We start from the raw sequence: 23,053 nt of genomic DNA, 5'->3' as shown, positions 1-23,053 counted from the left end.
GTTTTTATTGTGTAAAATATATGATGATAAATCAGATAGTCTAGTTTTTTCTCCATGATCCATGAAGAATTTTTGATTGAATTTCCAATGATGTATATAAACAATCGTACATATACATTGGTTTTTATCAGCTCGTTTTGTCAGGATTAGGAATAAATGTGGGTCACAGAACGAATGTACAAGTAGTTTTAGTTAACTATCTAATTCTTATATGAAAGTCGGAAGTATACACTAGTGTGGTGAAGAAGATCGGCTTCTCCTTTAAAAAAAATCCTACTAAAACAATTAAAAAGTATTATTTCTATTAACAAAATAACTAGTCATAAAGCGATACTACAAACAATCTTGACTAGAGTAAATATGTATTAAAATTTAACATAAAACCATCATTAGGATTGAAATGTAGGAAGGTTCTCAATATATTTATGAGATTGATCAAGGACAGTTTCTGTTTGCAGAAATCAAAATGCCTAATTTGCCTCAACAAATTCTAATACTTACTGGTGATGAAATGTTATTTATCATGACATTACATGTAACGATGAAAGTCCAATGTGGTTTAAATTGGCATGGTTGGCTATTATTTTTGGCTACAGACTTTATTGCTAATAATGCATTCAAGTTCATAAACAAGGTTTATAGTGGAATTTTTCTCAGTTAAAGAAAATTTAAGCAGTGCTACAATGAAAACATAGTGAGGTTTCCTTTATTGCTAAATTAGAGTAAGTACCTCATTAAGTAAATACAGTTTACATTGTATCAACCTCACAAAACAAAATTACTCTGTATTTCTGTTTGATTTATAGTATTAAAAGTGTATTAAAGTTAAATATTAATGAAAAAATAGAATATCAAGCATATTACGAGGCTTTCATACATTACCCCTGGATGTCTTACTTTTGATGTGCCTTCTTGAGGGCAAGTGTGGCAGTAACCTTCTCTGCGTGTTCTTGCAGGACATAAGTGGTAGATATTAGTCTGTTGGCGTGAGTTACATTACCCAACTGTGAAAACAAAGTGCAATACAAGTACATTAGTTGTTAGGCAGGATATGTGTGTGTAGTATAAATAGTTAAACAACAAACAAAAGAAACAACTTTTCTCTCACTCGAAATGAACGAGTATTCTACATGAAGATGTGAGCTCATGCACATATATCAGATAGCCTACACAGCAAGAAAAAATAGCTCTGTGTCGCAATTGGCATTAACCAAAATATCACTAAGATTTAAAAAAAAAAACATTGGATTGTCACAATGCGCTGTGCTGGAAATTTAGCACGTTGTCAAGGACAAGAGGGAGGGAGAGGAAGTTTTACGGATTGTATTTCATGTTGGCTGTCATATTTGTTCTCTTATTAGGTTCACAAATTTAATATACTTTAAAGAAATTTTTTTTAGTTTAAATATTAACTTCCTACAGTATATTCTGAGATTAATTTTTTGAATAATATATAAAATTTTTATCACAAAAATTTAAGAAAATTGAGATTATAGATGTATATGTAATTAAGAATAGCACAGTGTAGATACATTTTTTGTTGTTTTATACTGTTTAAAGTAATGGTTGTAATTATGAGGAATGCACCTTCAAGAATAATAGAATGCCAATTAAATTAATTATTATGTAATTTAGTTCATTATATTAATTAAGAATTTTGGCCTTTCTATTGAACGGTGATTAGTTAATCATAATTCATTGTTCACTGATTCACTACGCTACAATAAAAGACTCATTATCATGTTTACAATGTTTAGTTGTGAGCAACAGAAAACAATGACAAATTGATAATGATAATCAAAATTGTAATATTATTATTGCCAGTTTACCTTCTCCCAAAGTTGCAAGTCTTTCAGAAATGAGGCAAACCACTGGAGAACTCTCTGTTTTTCCTCTAGCTGATGTACGATTTGCAAGGAATTTGTACCACCAACACTCAGGCCTGTAGAACGCACCAGTGAGTTGTAAAATGATTACATAAATAAAAGATGGATGCTTTGTTCAATACCTGAACAACAATATTATTTTATCACATATAATAAAGTTGAATTAAAGTACAACTTTTCTTTAGTGGTGAAGTGAATAAAGTACTTTGGTACATTACTTTGACTTTCACATTGAATTGAGTAGATATCTCTTAAAACTAAAATATCTATTATTCAGAAAGTAAATTAAATAAAGACAAATTAATATAAATTCCTAACTGACAATGAGTAAAAGAAATATTAATTGATTCCATAAATTATTATGATTGTTGTTTAAAACTAACAATTATCACTGAAAATTCTTCCAACAAATACAACTGTTCTTTTCTGGTTAGTTCTTGAACACTGAAATGATTTATAACTTAATTTAATTAATTCCGCACAAATTTTTTTTGACATCTGTAGCTAGTGTCACACGTGACACCTTTAGGTTGTTTTTTTATTTCTTGTCCAGTACTGATGAATTTAATTCCACTTCTATGAATCAACAAGAGACATTATCTTTGAATGATAAATGGTGAGATTCCAAACAATTCTAAAAAGCTCTTGTCACTTGTGAGTAATTGGCCAAGGATATGCTGTGCATTAAATCACAAAAACAAAATATAATGTTATTAATGAATTTTATTTACATAATAATTGTGACTGAACAAGTTAATAATATTTGGATTAACATTATTAAGAGTACAATCTGAAATAATGAGGAATTTATCTCAAAATGCAGTTCACGCAATATGAAAGAAAATATGATATCATTTACAGGTTTACAATAATCTTAATGGTTATTCTCAGTTTACGACTGTACTTGAAGCCAAAACAGAGTAATAAACTTACGATTTGCTTGTTGATCAGCCCAACGGGGGTCTTTAGCTGGCACATCATTTATCAGTTCAAGGCTTGTCTGTAGAACGGCAGTACCCAGCATTGTGTCTATACAGTTGGTCTCTCCAGAGAACAAATTTCCTAAAGCAGCTTTGCTTTGCACCTAAAATAGATAAAACAAATGTTGAGGACACATATCCCAGCTCATGTAACTGGTGTACGGGATATGGGATCCCATAATAAGATCAGGTGTCAACAAATTTGTTTCAGAAGATGTAACGGAGTAGAACTCACATTATCTTAAACTATAATAGTTAATTTGATGTATGATCAAACTTGGATATTGGTGTGTTATTTTTAATGTAACACAATGTAACTATTAAGCCTAAGTGTGATTTTTCCATTTCAAATTAAAACTTTCGTGCTTAGCTTTAATATTCAAGGACTATTTCACCTAGCATTAAATTTTAGATCTATTGTAGACATTATGTAGATGTGTTTAGTTGTAGATCCATAAAAAGTATTAATCTATCCAAACTAATTACATATTTGGAATCTATTTATTAATTGTTAAAGTAGCACTAAAGCATTTGTACACCAAAACTTGTATCCATTTTACATGCTTCAACCGTTTTGGTGATTATAAAATCTTCAACTCGTAATTACGTTATGAAATTACTCAACTATTAGAAATAAAATGATCTAGACATATACATCATACTTTTTTATACCTTATCAAAGGTTGAAAAGAGAAAAATACTATCAAGACATATATTTGACATAGCAAAGTTCCCAGTGAAAACATTGGGATCAGGACAACATTAAATAAAAATAATATTGAGGGAGAAATTTAATAATTGATCTAAGTCTAGGAGAAAAACTGACAAATATCACATTTTATATAATGATACCATTGATAAAAAATAAGACAGTATCACAGATGTAAAATTATGGGTATACGAGGTGTTCAAAAAGTATCGTTAATTTTGTGTACTTTCAAAAATTATTTATTTATTTGTGAATATCTATTTTGTCCCCTTCAAAGTAATCCCCCTGGGATATTATACACTTGTGCCAACGTTTTTTCCAATCTTCGAAGCACTTCAAAAAATCATTTTTTTGTATCTTGTTCAGCTTCTTTTTCGATGCCGTCTCTATCTCGTCAATCGTGGCGTAGCGTCGTACTTTCATGGGCCTCTTCAGTTTCAGGGAACAAGAAAAAGTCACAGAGGGCCAGATCTGGGGAATACGGTGGCTGCGGTATCATTAGTGTGTTGTTTTTGGCCAAGAAGTCGCGTACAAGCAGCGATGTGTGAGCAGGAGCGTTATCGTGGTGCAAAAGCCAATTTTTGTTTTTCCACAAATTCGGGCGTTTCTGGCGGATTGCTTCGCGCAAATTGCGCATAACTTGCAGGTAATGTTCCTTATTCACCGTTCTACCTTGTGGCAAGAACTCATGATGCACCACGCCCCTGCAATTGAAGAAAACTGTAAGCAAAACTTTCACATTTGACCGAACTTGTTGTGCTTTTTTCGGTCTTGGTTCGTGCGGCAGCTTCCATTGAGATGATTGAGCTTTGGTTTCCACGTCATAACCATAAACCCACGATTCGTCACCAGTTATGACCCTCTGGAGCAAATTCGGGTCGTCGTGGACAGATTCCAACATCTCATTAGCACTGTTCATGCAATGCTGTTTTTGATCGAAATTGAACAATTTTGTTACGAATTTTGCAGTGCCCGTCTGTGCACAAATTATCGATTAAAATCGAATGGCACGAGCCAATCAATATGCCTAGGTCCTCAGCAATTTCTCTAACGGTGATTCGACGATTGGCCAATACCATTTTCTTCACTTCATCAATTTTTTCATCTGTTGTTGAAGTGCTCGGGCGTCCGGCACGCTCTTCGTCGTTCACATCTTCTCGGCCTTCTGAAAACATTTTGTACCACCGATAAACATTGCTTTTGTCCAAAGTAGCTTCTCCGTATGCCACAGTCAACATTCGGAATGCATCTGCGCACTTAATTTCGTTTTTCACACAAAATTTTATACAGGTTCTTTGTTCCATTTTTTTTAATAGGTAATAATCGAAGACGAACCAAAACACGTGCAAGCAAAGCAGCTGTGAACAATTATCTGAACATTCAAAATGGCCGAAATTGTCAACATAAGTGAGAGACATATGTACCAACATAACGTCACAAAAAAATTCGAATATACGTAACCCGCGAAAATTCAAAATTCGCGATACTTTTTGAAGACACCTCGTATATAACCAATCAAAAATATTATAACATCAAGAGAAAAATTATAAAAACACAAATTTTGAAAAAACTGTGCTTTCATCATTTATAAACGATTAATTTAAGCTTCATTAATTCAGTTTCCATAAAATTCAAGATTGGCTCGTAATCTATAAATTTAATTACTTTAGTGTCTGAAAACAAATTAAATTTTTCAAACATCTGCAGTTTTTTAATATATTTTATAAACCTTTAGTTTGTTAAGGATAAGACAGTATAAAAGTAGGTTATACTGAGAAACAAAATTTGAGACTGATTTTGATATTAGATTATAACAGGTTAAAACTAACATAAATTCATTCATAAAGTGTAGGACTTTTCTAAATATACATGAGATTATGTTTACATAAGATTATACAAACCAACTGCTTGCGAATGTACAGTAAGTAAGCGGCCTTCAAAAGTCCAACATTGTCCTTCTGCTGGGTTAGTTCTTCGATGTTGGAGTCTGAAATGCTGGTGTCTGGTGCAACATTTATAGTCCTAAACACCAATAACACTTAAAATGTAATAAAAAATACATACTTTCTAATGCTAAAATTGTGTACATTAAATTCTTTCATATGTTTTATAAGTTAAAATTATTGTGAGAATGTTAGAAAGCTAGAAGAATGTAATTAAAATAGCTTGTACATCATAATTATATTTTAACTGCATTGTACAATAATACATATGAAAATAAAATGAATTTGTTTACATGAAATTAGGCATAAATGTTTATTTAATTTGTAAAAGGAACAAATTTTGGATCAATTTTCCATTTTGTCTTCTATAACAGTTCATTTAGTTTACTTAGACCATTATTTTTTAGGATTTTGTAATTGTCACTAACCTCAACCAACCAGTAGTTGGTTGAAGGACAAAGCCATTTATTCAATTGACGAGTATTTGTCCTGTGACACTAGTGAAATAAAATTTTAGTCTACTGTTTTTATCTTTCTTGTTTCTTTTCAAGTTTATTTATTATTTCTCATTGGACAAAGCCTTTTGATGAGCATTTGTCTTGTTTCAATCTTGACGCCACCGTTACAAATTTGTTGAGTTGTTATTTGTTTTATTCTCTGTTATTACTTCTTATATATTCTATTTATTGTTGTTATGTTATGAACTTATTTATTGTAGTTGTACATTAGTTTTTAATTATTTATTTATTTTATTATAGGCTTATTGAATAATTTTGTATACAAGAAATTAAGGAATTTGGTATTGGCTAGTTATATGAATATTCTGACGACGTCAATTGCATTTATATATGTTTAAAGACAAATAAAGAATCTTGAATTTAATATTAATTACCACTATATTTAAAAACTAAGAATTTTTCTGTCATAAGCTGATTTTTATTTACCGTGCTTTGTATATTAAAAAAAATATAAATGTGGTCATTTTGAATTAAAAGCTTAACATTGACGTGTTAAATAAAAAAAAGCACCAAACCATCATATTGTTTTAGACAAGCATTGTGTCAGCCAGTAGGTACAAGTGTAAACACTGCAGGATGTAGCCCATTTAATTTTTGCTGCATTTACTATATAGATCACACACTTACATGCTTATATCGTTTAGTGACGTTTCCGTTGACGAGACTGAGATAAAACCATTGAAAGTAGAGAAGAAGACGGGCATCTGACCATACAGAGCTCCTCCAACGAGCTGACCAGGTCCAAAATCTAGCAATTCCACTTCGCCTTTGCCTGACAGCACTGAAACATTTCAGTCACATTCCAACTGAGACAATATCGGGTATATATATATATATCCAATAGAAGTTCAATTTAAAAAGGGCTTCAAAGAATTAGTTATCTAGACATCATAGAAGAAATATTAATAACCTGTAAAGCAATGTAAACTTTTAAAAAGATCTAAATTCCAATTGATGAATGGTTTATTTACTGATTGAAAGATGGCCAACTTAATAAGTTTATTTGGATATGAAGAGATTTCCAACCATTTTTCCATTACTAGTTTGAGTGAGATTATCGGTTATTTGCACAATGTTTGTTTCTTTTAACATTACTGCAAAATAATCACTATCACATTTAAATAAGCGTTTAAAAAAATGTAAATTATATGCACTTATTTGATCTAAAGCCCAGCTTCTGGAAACAAGAATATAGGCTGTCAAGAAATGACATAGGCGTATTATCAGATCTATAAACAAAATTAACTCATTCAGTTTATGTGAAAATCATAACTTAAAACTCAGGCAAAACTTTTGAAAAACAACCAAAGTGATAGTTTAAATCTGACACTCACCAGGAATAGCGACAATATGAGCAGTGTTATAAACTAATGCCACTTGTCCCATAAGCAGGAACTGAAGAGCTGAGTCTCCTTGTGTAGAGTGAGTGAGAGGTCCCAGATCCTTAGCTGTCAGTTCACGAAACCAACAAACTGTCAGTGGTGCTTCCTCCGTCCTCACTGCCACTGTGACAGAGAAAATAATTGCTACAATCCATTGATATTTCTTTGGGTTATATTTTTCATTTCTCATATATTATATTTCAAACAGCTAACAATGATAATTTAAAAAAATTACAATTGAGTGTTACTTATTTGATCTTTGCTTATTCAATATTCTGTGTTCAAATCTAACTCCAAAGCAAAAAGAAAAAGTGCTGCAGGTGTCTAAATATTGTTGTGATAAACTATACCACAGATCTAAAGTATGAACTGTTCGTATTGATGTTTACCAATGTTAGCATGTGCTATGACATTGCATTGTATGTCTAGCTAGCTTTTAGCTTAACACTGATTTTTTGTTTCTCTATTAAAATTAGAATTAATATACAAAACAAATTTGTCATTTACAATAAATACTTGCATTATACGATTTATGATGTAACTAATAATTTGTTGTATTAAACATGTTTAAATTTATTAATATATAAAATTATCTTTGTTTTGCTTTAACATTAATTAAAAAAACTTTCCTCATTGTCACGCCCACCCGTTGACCACTGTATGATAAACGAGAATATATTGTATAGTAATAATCGTTGGGTGTTCATACCACTGGCCACTGAGTCAACAATCCTTATCTTATTAACAATTCAAACCTGATTACCCTTATTTTCTGTGATACAAATAACAAAACAAATTTGTTTTAATTCAGAGCAAATTAACATAAAGTTAAACACTTACTAATTAATTGATAAGTTTCTTATTCTTTATGAGTATGGACACCTGTCTCATTCCATCTGTTTATTTTAGGGGGTTTATTTCAAACTTACAAATCGTTCAATAGCACTAAATCTTACTTTTCTCTTGCTTAATCCAACTAAACTACACAAAGCAATTCTTGTGGATTTTCTTTCTGCTTCGCTGAATGGCATATTAAAATCTTATCCACTCTATAAACATTAAGAGCTATCCTACAGTTTTAATGAAAGGAATTTGTCCCTATGAATTTGGTACAGAAGTCCTCTGAAAGATGACAGATTTTCTAATCAACAACTAAGGCTCTTATTCGTGACTTTGGAATACACCCTTCGTAGAAACTTGTTCTAAAAGTTGGAATTGACGATTAACACTACATCTGCCTTCTTTGTACCAGTACAGGAAACAAACTCACTCCTTAAGAGGCTTTAAATGAATTCCTGTAATCTATTTTTATAAAATATTTCTCCCATCAGCCTTCTTCCCTCCTGCACTATGACTGTCCAATGGTTGGAGCACTTATGTTCTCTGAACCACAAGTATAGTTACTCCAGAAAGTTGACTTCAAGACCAGCAAGTGAATTGTTTCGTTTGCAGGTAATGGTTTAGGGATTTGGTGATTCAATCCATTCAATTTTTGTGAATACGTCTCTCAAAATGAATTGTTTCATTTCTGCCTCTACTACTGCATTAATATGTTTTCTCTGTAAAACATTTGCACTCCTAAGGCATCTGGTGCTCTCCAGGTTTTGATAGAATTTCCAAAATTTTTTATCACTTTGTATATTGAAGAGATCTTGAAAGAGACTCACCCAGAGCATATTTGACCTGAGAGTTGTCCTGGACACCAGCTACCAGCAGCATCACACCCACCTCTGATGCCTGCATGTCCAGCAGCAGTAGGTCTTGTACATCCTAGGACAAGTCAAAATGGAGTCATTCAAGAGCAGCACAGGGTCACCCTAGTATTAAACATCACACAATTAGATGTGTGAATTTGGACCATCACAATTACTACAAATATGGTCAGCAATTATTGATTAGGACTCTTATTTATATATTATTAACGTGTTTTCACTTCAAATTACTCACATGACCTGCATCAGCAAATGCCTCTCGGAGGGGACGGGCCAGGTCGGCTTCAAATAGTAACAACTCCATGTCTCCGATACACAACTGCCACTTCTGTAATGAGTGGCCTGCCAGCACCACTACTGTCCACTCCCCACTCTCTGTGCCACTCGTAACAACTTTCACCAGTTTCTGTAATCATATCTTTGCATAAAAAAACAGTAATAAGCCTGCAAAGCTTCCTTACGCACTAACGGTCGATTTGGAAACTGCTAAAAATTGTGAATTAAAAACAATAACTATGATACTTATGCTGAAACAGCATTTTTAAACCTGAATGAGTCAGCATGTGGATGATCAGCTGTTTCCTTCACAGCTTGTATTTAATCGTAACTAAGCTCATGCTGACAATCCACTGATCTTATTTTCTTCCAGAGAGGCTTGGCATCTAACTGATAATGACTATCCAACAAATAGAAATTATTAGTTTGGTTTCTACTACAAACAAATTTATATTTTAACTACAAGAGTACATTGTCAACAATTAAATTAAATTTTATTTTACTACTTTTGTTTTAAGTAAAAGTTTGAGTGTTTAACACGTTTGCTGCGGGCGGTAACTCTGGTTACCACTGCTGTGCTGTGCTAGGAGCGGGCGGTAACTATGGTTACCACTGCTATGCTGTGCTAGGAACGGGCGGTAACTATGGTTACCACTGCTATGCTGCGCTAGGAGCGGGCGGTAACTATGGTTACCGCAGAGTCTTTCTTCTGAAATGAGGTCAGTGTGCGGCCAGCACTCGAGCTATCACAATGCCGTATTTTTCACTCCCCGGGAGGTACTTTTCCTGCGTTTTTATGCACTATGTTTTCACATAGACTTTTACATTATTTTAATGATTTTTTAAATGTTTTTAGTAGTAAGTGATTGTGGAACACAATGGATCTTTCCCCGGGACCAATTGGTGTACAACAACCAAGTTTTAGGTGTATTTGTAAATAATAAATAACTTTTTGGTGGGTTGGTATCAGTGGCGGCTCCTGATAAGTGGTCACGGGGGTGCACACAAGAAAATAACAGTAGGATTAGATAATTAACTTACGTCGCCAACATAGTTATCGTCTCAATATAATATAGTAAACAAAATATTTCAGTCCTTTTAGGCTCTTTATAGCACCAAATTGATTTGTTTGTAAAAGGTGTACAAGACTGTGAGTTATTTCGTACTGTGGAATGAATAATTCGTAAAAAGAAACCCCTTAAAATTTGCAACGATATTTGACTACTTGCATTTTAATAATTGCTTATAGCCCAGAAAGTAATTAGCAAATATAACTGATTTATTGGCTAACAAAATGTTTATGAACATGGAAATAAAAGAAAGATAATGTGAATACAATCTTATTTTTCTTGATACAAAGAAAAATGTAAGGTTATAAGTAACTTTGAAAATAGGTTAAATAGGCTAATTGAAAATTAACTAAATGTTTCATGAAATCATAGTTCAGCATTTTATACACAGTTTTTCTCCAAAAAACACTCTTTGTAAGATGATTAGTTCATGTACAGTTTTTAAAGTTGAAGTCCATCCTTCTTTCTTTTTGCCTAGCAAAAACATCGATTACACGCTCATTAAAGTTAGGTATACTCCTGATCATACCCTTTTCCACAGACAACATAGCCAATGCTGTTAGTCTTTCTTGCCCCATGGTACTTCTCAAAAATGTCTTGATGCGTTTTAAGGTCGAAAAGCACCGTTCCGCTTCCGCAGTAGTCATAGGGATGGTAGAAACAATGGTCAAAAGTTTGTGAGTTTCTGAAAATGAAGTCTGTAAGCCATTCTCAATAACGAACTGTAACAACGGCACAGTCCCGTTCATGACTTGAAAATCTTTTCGTTTGTAGATCACTGAAAGTTCTGTTTTCAATCGTTCTTTGTCTAAAAATGAATACACCTGCACTGTTTCTTCCAAAAGTTGAATGGGAAACGTTTTCTCATAGTGCGTGAACTTTTTTGAATCAAACAGAGAAACCGCTGAATGGTGTGTCAAAAAAGAGTATCTCTCTTTTATTTGATTGGAAATAACATCACACACCTCTTTTGCGGCAATTGTCCTCGTCACATGAATATTTTCATCACGTCGGGCTCTTTTCACAGCCATAGGTAGTTGATCAACATCAATTTTGACACTATCCATGTTTTGCCTTTCTTTTTCGACGCATTCAATAAATGTTTCGACATTTTTCTTTGTTCGCACAGCATCGGTGTATGTAAGCTGTAGTTGATTATACAAAATGTCAACATGGGGCATGATTTTATGGAACACTGCGAGCCAAAATATAAAGTTGGGATCCTCTAACATACGTCGGATTGCCCCTGCTTTGGTGATAGTGATTGCTTGATGTAATGAGGCCTCTATTTCCTCCATGCAAGCAATTAAATCTTCTCTGTATTCATACACAGTGTTGACTGTACGGCTCTTGAAGTTCCATCTAGTTGCGGAAGCACGAGGGATTCTTCTGCCAACTATTGTGTCTAAAACTGCAACTCTTTGTGGAGAATTGCTAAAGAAGTTGGTCAAATCACTCAAATTTGAAAAAAAAATTCTCACTTGTTGGTTTTGGCTTGTAGCCTGTCCAACTACCAAATTCAGTTGGTGTGCATAGCAATGAACATAAAATGCGTGGGGATACATTTGCTTAACAAGAGTCTGTACCCCTGCATGATGTCCACTCATTACACTAGCGCCATCATAGCTTTGTGATATAAGTTTGCTTGGATCGTCTACAACACTTTGTATTGCACTTTTAATACATCTAGCTATTGAGTCAGCATCGTGACCAGTGGGTTGAACAAACTGCCAAAATCGTTCTACAGGTTGGCCATCAGGCAAGACATAGCGGAAAACTATGACTAATTGAAATGTTGATGAAATGTCAGTAGTTTCATCAGCGATCAACGATAAAAACCTAGTAGTTTTTATCTCTTGTTTTATGTTGTCCTGGCAAACGGCAAGCATGCAATCAAGCAATTCGTTTTGGATACTTTTAGATGTACCTTTAAACACTGTTGCATTGTCCAGATGTTCTTTCAATGAAGCATCAAATTCTGCTGAGAAATTTACTAGTCCCCTAAAAACGCCAGGATTTGAAGAATCATCTTGCTCACGATGGCCTCTGAGTGCTAACTCAAACGCCCCACAAAAATTAATACAATCAATTAGTTTGGAAAGCACATAACGATTTTTAGTAACCTGTTTGTTGTGCTTTTTAATATTTTCCCTGTAAGCACAGTCTAGCTGCTGTCGAATGTCTAACTTGCCCAAAATATTAAATTCCAAAACTGAGTTTAAGTGACTGAGAACATTCATGTTTTCTGATTTTTGATTGCAAATGGGAAAGATCAGCAACCCCATATTTTACCCAGTTAGATTCACCAGTTTGCTTCGAAAAAAGTAAACAGGGGAAGCAATAAAATCTATTGCTTTGTTCACATCCACAAATCCACGGGGTTCTGGTATATACGTTTTGATTGAATTCCCTCTTAAAGTCTCTATTCTTACCTTTGGTTATGTGAACAATGTTAAGTTGGGGGGTCGGTTTTCCACTTACTTTAATTTCAACCTTTCTTTCGAGAGATAAGTTAGAAAACCTAAGTTCTTTAAGTTCAGTTACTGTCACTGCCATATTAATCAAATGAATAATAAAATATTACAAAACACTCTCATACAAATCTCTGTAACAAAAAACAACACAAAAGAGACACAATATTCACAAACAGCGGTCATTACGACATTCACACAGCAGAGACGCAACGAAATGAGGTTATGTATACATCAGCTGCGACTAGCCGTCGCACTACTGGCTCGTGCACCCACGCTGTTATATGAGACCCTCCTCCCACCGCTTCCCCCCGCATGCCCCTCGCCTATCCCCGCTTAGATGCCAGGCAGCTCACTGCACATGCACTGTCCGCGCGTCTCTGCTCGATTCGCTTCGAGTTTAACGCGTCATTGTTGTTAATAATTCGTTTACTCCGTATTAACTGAATGTTATTTATGTTGTGGATTCAATAAGAAAGTATTTTAATTATATTTTTACCCTAGGGGGCTCACGTGCTCATGTGCTCAAATGGAAAAACCGCCACTGGTTGGTATATACACATTTGTATCAATATTTTATATGAGTAAACTTATTTCTTCTTTTTCTTACATTTTTATAAACTTACGTACTACAATATTTTTTGTAAACTACAATCATTTCAAGTGAACATTTAAATATATTTTGTTATAATTACTCACCACACATTTGTAAATAATAACTGAATTTGAGTGAGTTAGCGGAGATGTATATATACTTTTTCACATTTTTATAAACTTTTAAATTCATTTTGGTTTACACATTTATGTATAAATATTGTTTATGTTTGTCTAAAACAAATAAAGTACAGCTCACTTAGCTATGATGTATTCATTTGGAATATTCCCACTGCCATAAAAGGGTCTTCCCTAGTGCGAGTGGTGATTAGAGTTTCCAGCTGGCAAGGAACACTGTCCCCAGGAGCTAGCGGTAACCACAGTTACCGCATTCCCAAAATGGTAGAGAGTGATAATTTTTGTGATTAATGAGTAATTTTAATTTATTTCTATCATATTTCATCCAAAAGTAATTAAAAATATATTTTAAAAATTTCAGCATAAACGGAACTCTATATAGGGAGTTTTAGCAGTAAATGTGTTAAAATATAAAAAGAACATAAATATTTATGTTTATTTATTTACAGTTAGTAATGTCTACATGACAACTGACAACTTTATTCTATAATTAACATTTCTGATCTCTTTCCAACATTTCCCTGATTATATCCGAAGATAATAATCTAAACCATAGTTATGTGTATAAGATGTCATTACTGATTACTAAGGCAACACTGTGTATGAGGAATGGGAATGCTGACTAGCCCTAACAAACTGTAATGCTATAAATTTCAGCAGATGAAATATTTAGGTAACATAATTACGTTGCCGAGTTTATAAAAATTATTCTAGTAGAGAGCAGAATAGAACAGGCAATTCAATTTAACCATTAAAAGAATAAGTAAATTTATAACAAAGTAGATCCTAATCTGAACCCTTTGAGTTATAGTGGCATGGATCATATGAGTTATAGAAAAAGAGCAGACGTAATTGCATGTACTGATTTTCTTGTCATATGAGATCATAAATTTTGTTTAGTTATTGTCAGTATAACGATACTTCAAATAAATAGTATAATCTACTTTTATACATGCCAGTTGGATTTGGTATGTTCATAAATGTATGTAAATTTAATTTATTATGAAGTTTAAATAATCGTTTGAACCCTCTTAACCCTTTGCACGCCAGCCTATTTTCCAAAAGTACTACCCAGAAACGCCAAGGGCATTTTCAGCAGTTTTGCAAGCTTTCACAAAATGTATCATAACTTTTTTATTTTTTTAAGAGATATTGATGATTTCTTTACCATTGTTTTGCTTATAAAATTCTATTGTTCAGTTGGTAAATTTTATTTGCATAAATGTAATTTAAACATATAAAAAAAATAAAATGTTCAAAAAAACATTTTTTTAGCACAAATAAATGGTTTCAAAAAACATTTAGGCTGATTTCCTGTTATATCCCAGTAATCTATATCTACCCCTTAACCGAATTACAAAATTTCAAAAGCCTACCTTATATAGAAGTCCAGTTGTGATTTTTTTCACTAAATGTGACACAGGCACAGTTTTTGTAAGTTGCACGGACGTTGTATGTAATGTCACACTATATTCACAAATCAATATTTGACACTATACAAATCGGTACTTTGGGATTATACCAACCACACCAGTATGAAGAACACAATAAATTTATAGATATATTATAAACAAACATTGTAGAACGAAAAAAAATTCTTTGTTACAAAATTACAAACTTACAAAGATTATCAATTGTTAATGAGGTCAGATTCGCTTAAACTTTTTTCAATGAACTTAGAACGTTATAAAACGATGTATTTGAGTAACAGAACTAACATTCCATCAATCATCAAGCATTTCCAGGTATTGTGATCGGTATTGTGGACGCTGTTATCTTATCTTTCTCGAGAATCCCGATTACGGCAGGCCGCGGGGCATCACATGATTATTTAAGTTTTTTGCACGGTACATAATTGCCTTTCCATTACAATTGAATTTATATTTCTGATCAGCCCCTCTAGAATTATATTTACTGATAGATACTATCTCGAGGGATGTTTTTCTTTCGTTAACATCAGCGCGAGCTTCGGAAGGACCTTCGGTTTTACCACAGCTTTACCATCTAATCCGTAAAAAACCACTTTCCTCAATTAGAAATCATGACTGTCTATAGTGCATACATATATGACACTATACTGTCAGTGAAAAATCGAATAAATGATATTGAAAAATGTGGTAAAAACCACTCATATAATACAAGAAATAGAAATAATATGGCAGTCATCCGACATAATTTGGAATTTTTTTGTAAAAAACCAAAATACATGGGAGCTAAATTCTTCAACTTGTTGCCAAACTACATAAAATTACTGAAAAATAATAATTTATTCAATGTTAAACTAAAAAAATATTTAACTAACCTTCCCCTGTATTCGTTTTCTGAATTTTTTGAAATCCATGGTGGAAAACATGAATAAAAACAGTTTTATTACATTTTTTTTTCTTTAACTTTAATTTTTAAATTTTCATTTGTAATTTTAATAATTTTAGTATGAAACTATTGTATTATATAATGAATTGTGACCTGTTACTATTGTTAACAATGATGTTAATGTTAATAATGTTATTATTATAGTATTATATTGGATTGACACCATTCTTATGTACACCATGTGTATTAATATGAATAAAGATGTTTCTGATTCTGATTCTGATTCTTCGGCCGGAGGCACTCGTATTTTGGGTGGCGGAGTTTGATCAAGAATAAAAACAGGTTTTGTGTGTTTTTTTTCAATAAAGAGTTTAGTTTTTGTTTGGTAATGTTTGTTTTTGTTGAATTTTTGTGTTTGGAGAAATGTAGGGGTAAAATACGAAAGTACAACAAAGCGAACGGGCGGCGAGACTCTGCAATCACGTTATCTACTAGACCGCTCGACTTTGACCTCTGTCTGAGGATGGGGAGGGGTTTGCGATAAGACAATTCCTGTTTTATACTGACGAAATATTGTTCTACGCTAATCTAGTAATCAGTAGAAGCTAAATGTCAACTGTCTGAGGATGGGGAGGGGTTTGCGATAAGACAATATTCCTGTTTTATATCGACGAAATATTGTTCTACGCTAATCTATTAATCAGTTGAAGCTAAATGTCAAATAACGATTCATGTCTGGGTGTGGTCGGTATAATCCCAAAGTACCAATGAATCTAATAAAAGGGGCATAGTAAAAATGCCCTAACAACAAAAGTAATGAGAGAATTACAAACGTAAACAACGCATAGCAACACGAACGTAACCTCAATCTCGACCAAACAATCCAACAGCTGCGAAGCTCAAATACAACCAAACAAACAGTCCATAAAGGAATTAACTACTTTGAGGTTGCAAAGCAACTAATCGACTATCGATTAGTCAAAATTTCGCGGCAATCAGATGAACTATAAGAAAATTACAGGCGAAAAAACGTGACGTACCTATATTACGGCCGTTGGCGATTTTCGGTTGAGTAGCCGACGGCCGTAATATAGGTACGTTGGCGTGCAAAGGGTTAAAAATGCAAAAGTAATTTACATATTTGGTTACATGTTATTTTTTACTACTCTCGTGAGGTTTGAATGATTTATGTTCCACTGTATAAAATAATCGTTTACTGGTGAAGGAGAAAAATATGCCGAAGCCTCACTAATAATAGAACTGTATAAAACTCACTGTCTCCATAATCTGAGTTGCCGGGTTGGAGCCAAAGATGAGTGAGGACATCTTGCGACTTATGCCCCCGAGCCAGCCGTGGGGGGCCTTGATGGTGCGACACAGAAGAGCGTGGCGAGCAGCGGCGAAGTGAGGTGTGACAAGAACCAGCGTGGCAGTTGTTGTGACCAACAGTGCTCCCAGTGGCAGCAGCAGATGCAGCGAGTCACACTCCTGACCCTGCAGGTCAGCATTGACCTCGGTCCAGCTGCTCTCATGGGCAATACTTGACCAGTACCGGACGATGCCCTCAGGTGACACTGCCAGGCAGCATGGCATCTGTTTCACGAGATAAAAGCAATTAAAAAGTAGGAAACTAATAAATTACTTACGTGTAATGTAATTTACCTCAAGAAAAGATGACTCACCTGAGAGGTTTGTTGTGTGTAGACAGTGACGAGATGGGCACGATGGGCCAGGTCGCTGGGAGGTAATGATAGCTCCCTACACTGGGCACTGACTGGGCGAGCTCCACTGGCTTGCCAGACCAGTAGACGACGCCCACATACGAACCAGGCCCACCCGTCATTGGAGATGTTCACGCTAGCTGCACTGTTGCCTGCAAAATAATCGTGCTCCTTATTAAATAGCTCAGGATTTTAATAAGTTAACAACAACAAAAAATGTATGATATTTTTTATTTGCTGTCATATTTTTTTAATGATTGTATAAAAAACGCTTAGTGTATTTTTTCATAAAACGTTTAAACATTATAAGGAAAGTACTTGGGCTTTGCAATTTAGCAAAAAACATTATTTCAATCTGTTTTCAGTGTACCCCAGAAGGTACACAATGCACGTGATGATTATTTATTATACCTGGATGTCACACAAGTTTTAACATATTAATGAAGCTTTCAGTTTGAACTATAGTAGAAGTCCAATAGTAGAAATGGGACTGGGACTATCTCGAATAACATGAAGGTCAAGGTAGATGGATATCAAATCATATTTAAAATAGAAAATTAAATTTATTAACTGTAAGAGTAACTTATTACTGCATACAATTTTTGTTTTCTTCATTTTATCACCATCCATTTTTATCTTAATTTTTAGCATCCTTCATCACCTGCCAAAAAGGTCTTCAATTGACTTTTATATCATCCTTTTGTTCCTCTCTTGGTGGAAGTTTAGTGCCAACCCTGTAGTATAATTATTTTGCCTTTTGTGTTCTCTTCCTGTAGCTCGATGTATTTAAGCACTGCTTCAATTTTTGTTGAATCCTCAACATGAGAAATCATATCGATGATTTCATCATCTGAAAGCTAATCTTGATTACCTACTTTGACTACAATATATCTGTCTTCATTGTTAATTTTGTTTACTGCTGGAAGTTAGTTGGTAAACTTTATTAGTTTATTGAGATATTGTTAGACTGGATTATCTTTTTTTGGCCTGCCCATACCAAAATCCTTTCTCTATGATCTTTGAAATGTTTTGCTTTTTATTTAACCTCACGTCATAACAGGCCAATAAACTGCATAATTTACTGATATTTTCTTCAGTGTTTCTGTCAAAATCTGTGATCATTTAAATTTCTTAACAAACCTTCCACTAGCCTTTAGCATTTTAAATGTTTCTATAACACTCTATCATCAGACTACAGTATCAAATTGATTATGCCAAATGGTTTTGTTATTGTACTATGAATTACCTAACAAACAAAAACTTGTTTAATGCATCTGTATGAACTGGGTAATTGTTCATTTCGTAGGGCAATTTTAACTACAATTAAAAAAAAACCACTTGACAAATTCAATTTTATAATATAATCTGATGATATATTTTTATCTATGAAACATGTAATGAGTGGCAACACCTCATCAGTCGAGTTTGGATTTGACGGAGATGAAGTACGTTAATTTGCCATGATGCAATGAAAAAAAAAAAAAAAAAACAATGTGATAACTTAAAAGATAAAGGATACAGCATAATTTATTACTAAGTTTAAGTCTTACCATCAGAAAACTTGAGAGCTTCTGTTATAAGCACTGGTAGCTGGGAACCAAAATGTTCAACAACATAATCAGTTGTTTTTGACAAGATCTGTGAAGTTGACTGGTTGAGACGTCCTGATAAATTGCTTCTTCTGTTGGAACAAAGTGGACATCTTACAGGATTGTAACTTGATTATTATGAGTATGCGATATTCTAGTCGGAATAGGCCTTTTTAAACAGCAACTCTTCACAATAGATTTTTATACAGGCTAAGACATATTTTATAAAGTATATCTTAATTTAATTTCAATTTTAAGGGAATTGAAATGAATACAGGAAGTTACAGTGGGTATGGCATGCCATTAACCCAGTAGTCATTAAAATTAAAGCTTAGGGCCTCAAGACTCAACCAGGTCTAAATAAACAACTACATATTATTAGTAATAGGTTTACAATTTTTAAACTGCTATAAAGTTAACGATAATATCTTATGAACAAGTATATTGTTCAGGATACACAATTAAGAATTTGGCTTTGAACCATTAAAAAGTTATGTGTCATCAAATAAGTTCTCAATTTTAATGCTAGAATGTATCATTGTGTAATGCTTTAGTGCATACTGAAAGCAAAATTGTTTATTGCAACAATGAATAAAAAGTGCAAGAATAGGGTTTCAAGGATTGAGCTAACTGAGGTCCGGTCATTAACACTTTTTATATATGATTTCTTTTTTCATTGAATCATTTGTTTTCTGGACTTTCCAGGTACTGTTTTAAATTTCAGTTCCAGGTTCTTAATTTCATAAAAGTATAATTTTTTAATTAGCGAGTAATGTTATATAATATAATACAAAGCCCATAAGAAACTCATATTAATAGTTTCAAAATGGTCTCTTATAACTTCAACAGTACCTAATCTAATCGTATCGCTAGTGAGCCAACAGATTTATTTAACATTTAATAAAATGGGTTTTCTTTTTATTGCAGCCAAATGCTAACAAGTATACTCACAATGGTGTTTTGTATGAAGGGAGGAGGCTCTGTCTTCTTGGCTGTGGTGTTTTTGTAAGTCCTCGAGGAGAGAGCAGGCCTTTTATCCCAGAATTCATAATTCCTGAAGACATAGCAAATAATTTATTGTATACTAAAAGTCTATTTAGACAGTGAATGTAACGGATTTATTTATATTCAATTAAAACGAGGTAACCAGATGTTTAGTTTTATAGATAGACAGACGTATTTATAAAATTTTCTACAGGATATCTGAGACTACCATTTTAGAAATTTGTACTTAACATGTACAGAAAACATACACAACAGAACGGATTTACTATCTATACTCCAGCTAAATGGGTTTGTTTTATTGAGCTACAATAATTACTCTTGAGTTGGCAATAGATAATGCTAAGTACAAACCTTTTTGATAGTTTACTCTTAATTCTGATCCATGACATGAGTACACTAGTCAGTTTGTGTCATGCCAATAATAGTACATATAGCATTTTCTATTTAAATAAGATAGTATAGGCCTATATACAGAAGCCTCTAAATTTCCAGTCATCTTTTAACCCACCCACCGCTTTAACTAGTCTCTGTTTTCAAACATTGACATCCTTTATAACAGGCCACTTTTAAATAAAACATCGTATTTAACTTGTCATGATTGACCGGAAATGAATGACGGCAATGTTTCAACTTGCAATGTTAAATCCTTGCAATGGGAATGCTTTTTATTTACTCCTTGTACAGTCTTGAGTTTTTTTAAACATTTCAGTCTAATTTTGTTGTTGTGTGCTGATGTTTACTATTTGTAATTTGTTATGTATTTCCTAAAAAGGAACTTCTTGTAACGTAAGTAGGCTACATAAATACCTTTAATAAAACATCTCCTGAGCATTCAAAAAGTGAAATATGATTTACAAATTTTAATAAGTATAAATTATAACTTATAATTCTAGAGTTTGGAAAACTGTAATATAATGAGTTATGGAACACATTGGTTTATCAGCCCAAATTGTTATCTGATCTGGCTTCAAGTCTTGAAGTAGCCTAATAAGAGGGAGGCTACTGTATACTCTATATTATTCAAGTGTTACAAAGAACTTTGTAATTTGATGAATTGAATTGAATTTGAATAAACTTACAATTTGATTTTCTAAAGAACTAGCCTAGGCTATATTTATAATATTGAAGATGATAGTTGAAACTTAACACTCTGCCCGAACCACCGGTCTGTGAGACCGGGGGTAAATTTTGATTTGCTATATTGACAGTGTTGAAGTACTAATCGCTCCCCGCTCCATGGTACCTTCACCCTACCTCTCCCTCCACATATCGGACCAGTTTCTAGTTCAGTTGCAATGACGGTGAACTTCTGTTATTTTAAAACGTGCTGCGCTCTCATATTGGATAGTTCGGTTAGCGCCCAAGTTTGTGACAGTTTTACTGACCGGTGGTTCATTATTCGCCACAACAGATGTTTATATTTTTATCATACTGTACCTAATTTGTTTCTTGTAATTAGTTTAGAGCGTAAAAAAATGGATCCAGGACGAGTATTGGTGTACAAACAAATAACCCTGATTTCCTCAGCTATTCTGGTAGTCCAGTGATTACAAGATTCAAGTTTACCAAGGCATTGAGAGAGAATTTTATCAAGCCTCATCTTGAAAGAAGACTGCGGATCCCTAATTTGAGACGTGACATAAAATTCACCATTCAGAAGATTCTGGGGAACAACGTGGCAGCAGTAAGACCACAAGTTCCTGATGACAATTTTTGAGAAGAGAAAGACTTGTGCATCCTGTCCATCAGTAAAAGAGAGGAAAACTGCCTACAAGTGCACAAGGTGCTCAAAACCAGTGTGTCTTGAATGCAGTCAGAAGGTGTGTAAGGACTGTGCTATTGAATGTGTCCAGTAGGGAATGCTGCAGACTACAGAGACTACTGATAATTATATTTGTGCCCATATACTGTTTTCTATGTATATTGCTAATAGATACATGTAATAAATAATGTTATAGTGTGGATTGGAATATTAATTCATTATTTTACAGACTGGAATTACATAACTCACTTTTAGGTACTTATAAAATCTAAATTACTATCAACCGGTCTCAGAAGACCAGTGGTTCAGATAATGTACATTAACGAGATGGTTCTGGGAGAGTGTTAAACCTCAAAACTAAGTTATATATACCTTACAGGAAGAAAAACTTGGTTTTATTATTTGTAAATAACACATAGTAGTGTAATTTTTGATAAGATAGGTTACCGCACTTACAGGTTAGTCTATGCCCAACTATAAAAATAACATGGTGATAATGTATTAAGATGAACAATGTACTTATTATTTGTTAAGAAAAAGCTTATTTCGAGTAATTAAAATTAATGTTTGCTTAACTTACACAGAACTCTATTCGAGAAGTAAAAAACCTGAAAGTATAAACAACTTTTAAGGTTATATTTTTAAATCAACACAAAACGTGAAACGAAACGACCCGTCCCAAACAATCAAGAATCTCGTTTGGCGGTTTCACATAGAGTAAAGAATTAAAAATACAGATTATATTGTTTTCGATTTTCCAAAGTTACTACTTATGTATAATCAAAGACAATATTTACCTCATTGCACTTCAATCCATAGACTACAAAAAAGTATAGTTAGTTTTTCTCACAACAAGACGGAATAATTTGTAATTCATTGATATGCATGAATTATATCAAGCATTGATATGCATATTCAGTAAACTTTTGTCACAGTATGTGAACAAAGTAAATATTGACGAATGGTACACAGTATACCATGAAC

General features: G+C 33.4%; 1 protein-coding gene across 1 annotated transcript in view; it reads right to left on the bottom strand.

Annotated features, from left to right (window-relative positions):
- The window catches only part of LOC124360130 (nuclear pore complex protein Nup133), a 33,630-nt gene extending 10,861 nt beyond the window's left edge, over nucleotides 1-22,769 (bottom strand). The window contains exons 1-13 of the mRNA XM_046813478.1: nucleotides 22,650-22,769; nucleotides 20,254-20,356; nucleotides 19,264-19,394; nucleotides 17,675-17,865; nucleotides 17,268-17,585; nucleotides 9,366-9,536; nucleotides 9,086-9,188; nucleotides 7,371-7,541; nucleotides 6,664-6,817; nucleotides 5,477-5,597; nucleotides 2,820-2,970; nucleotides 1,830-1,942; nucleotides 898-1,004 (exon numbers count right to left, since the gene is read on the bottom strand). Coding sequence (XP_046669434.1) covers nucleotides 898-1,004; nucleotides 1,830-1,942; nucleotides 2,820-2,970; nucleotides 5,477-5,597; nucleotides 6,664-6,817; nucleotides 7,371-7,541; nucleotides 9,086-9,188; nucleotides 9,366-9,536; nucleotides 17,268-17,585; nucleotides 17,675-17,865; nucleotides 19,264-19,394; nucleotides 20,254-20,351 — 1,829 coding nt within the window. The 5' untranslated portion in view covers nucleotides 20,352-20,356; nucleotides 22,650-22,769. The remainder of the gene's footprint in view (nucleotides 1-897; nucleotides 1,005-1,829; nucleotides 1,943-2,819; nucleotides 2,971-5,476; nucleotides 5,598-6,663; nucleotides 6,818-7,370; nucleotides 7,542-9,085; nucleotides 9,189-9,365; nucleotides 9,537-17,267; nucleotides 17,586-17,674; nucleotides 17,866-19,263; nucleotides 19,395-20,253; nucleotides 20,357-22,649) is intronic.
- Nucleotides 22,770-23,053: the final 284 nt, after the last annotated feature.

The sequence above is a fragment of the Homalodisca vitripennis genome, chromosome 4 (genome assembly GCF_021130785.1).
Source record: "Homalodisca vitripennis isolate AUS2020 chromosome 4, UT_GWSS_2.1, whole genome shotgun sequence".
Lineage (NCBI taxonomy): Eukaryota > Metazoa > Arthropoda > Insecta > Hemiptera > Cicadellidae > Homalodisca > Homalodisca vitripennis.
Note: the sequence above shows the minus strand (reverse complement) of the source record. Positions and strands in the feature narration are given on the sequence as shown.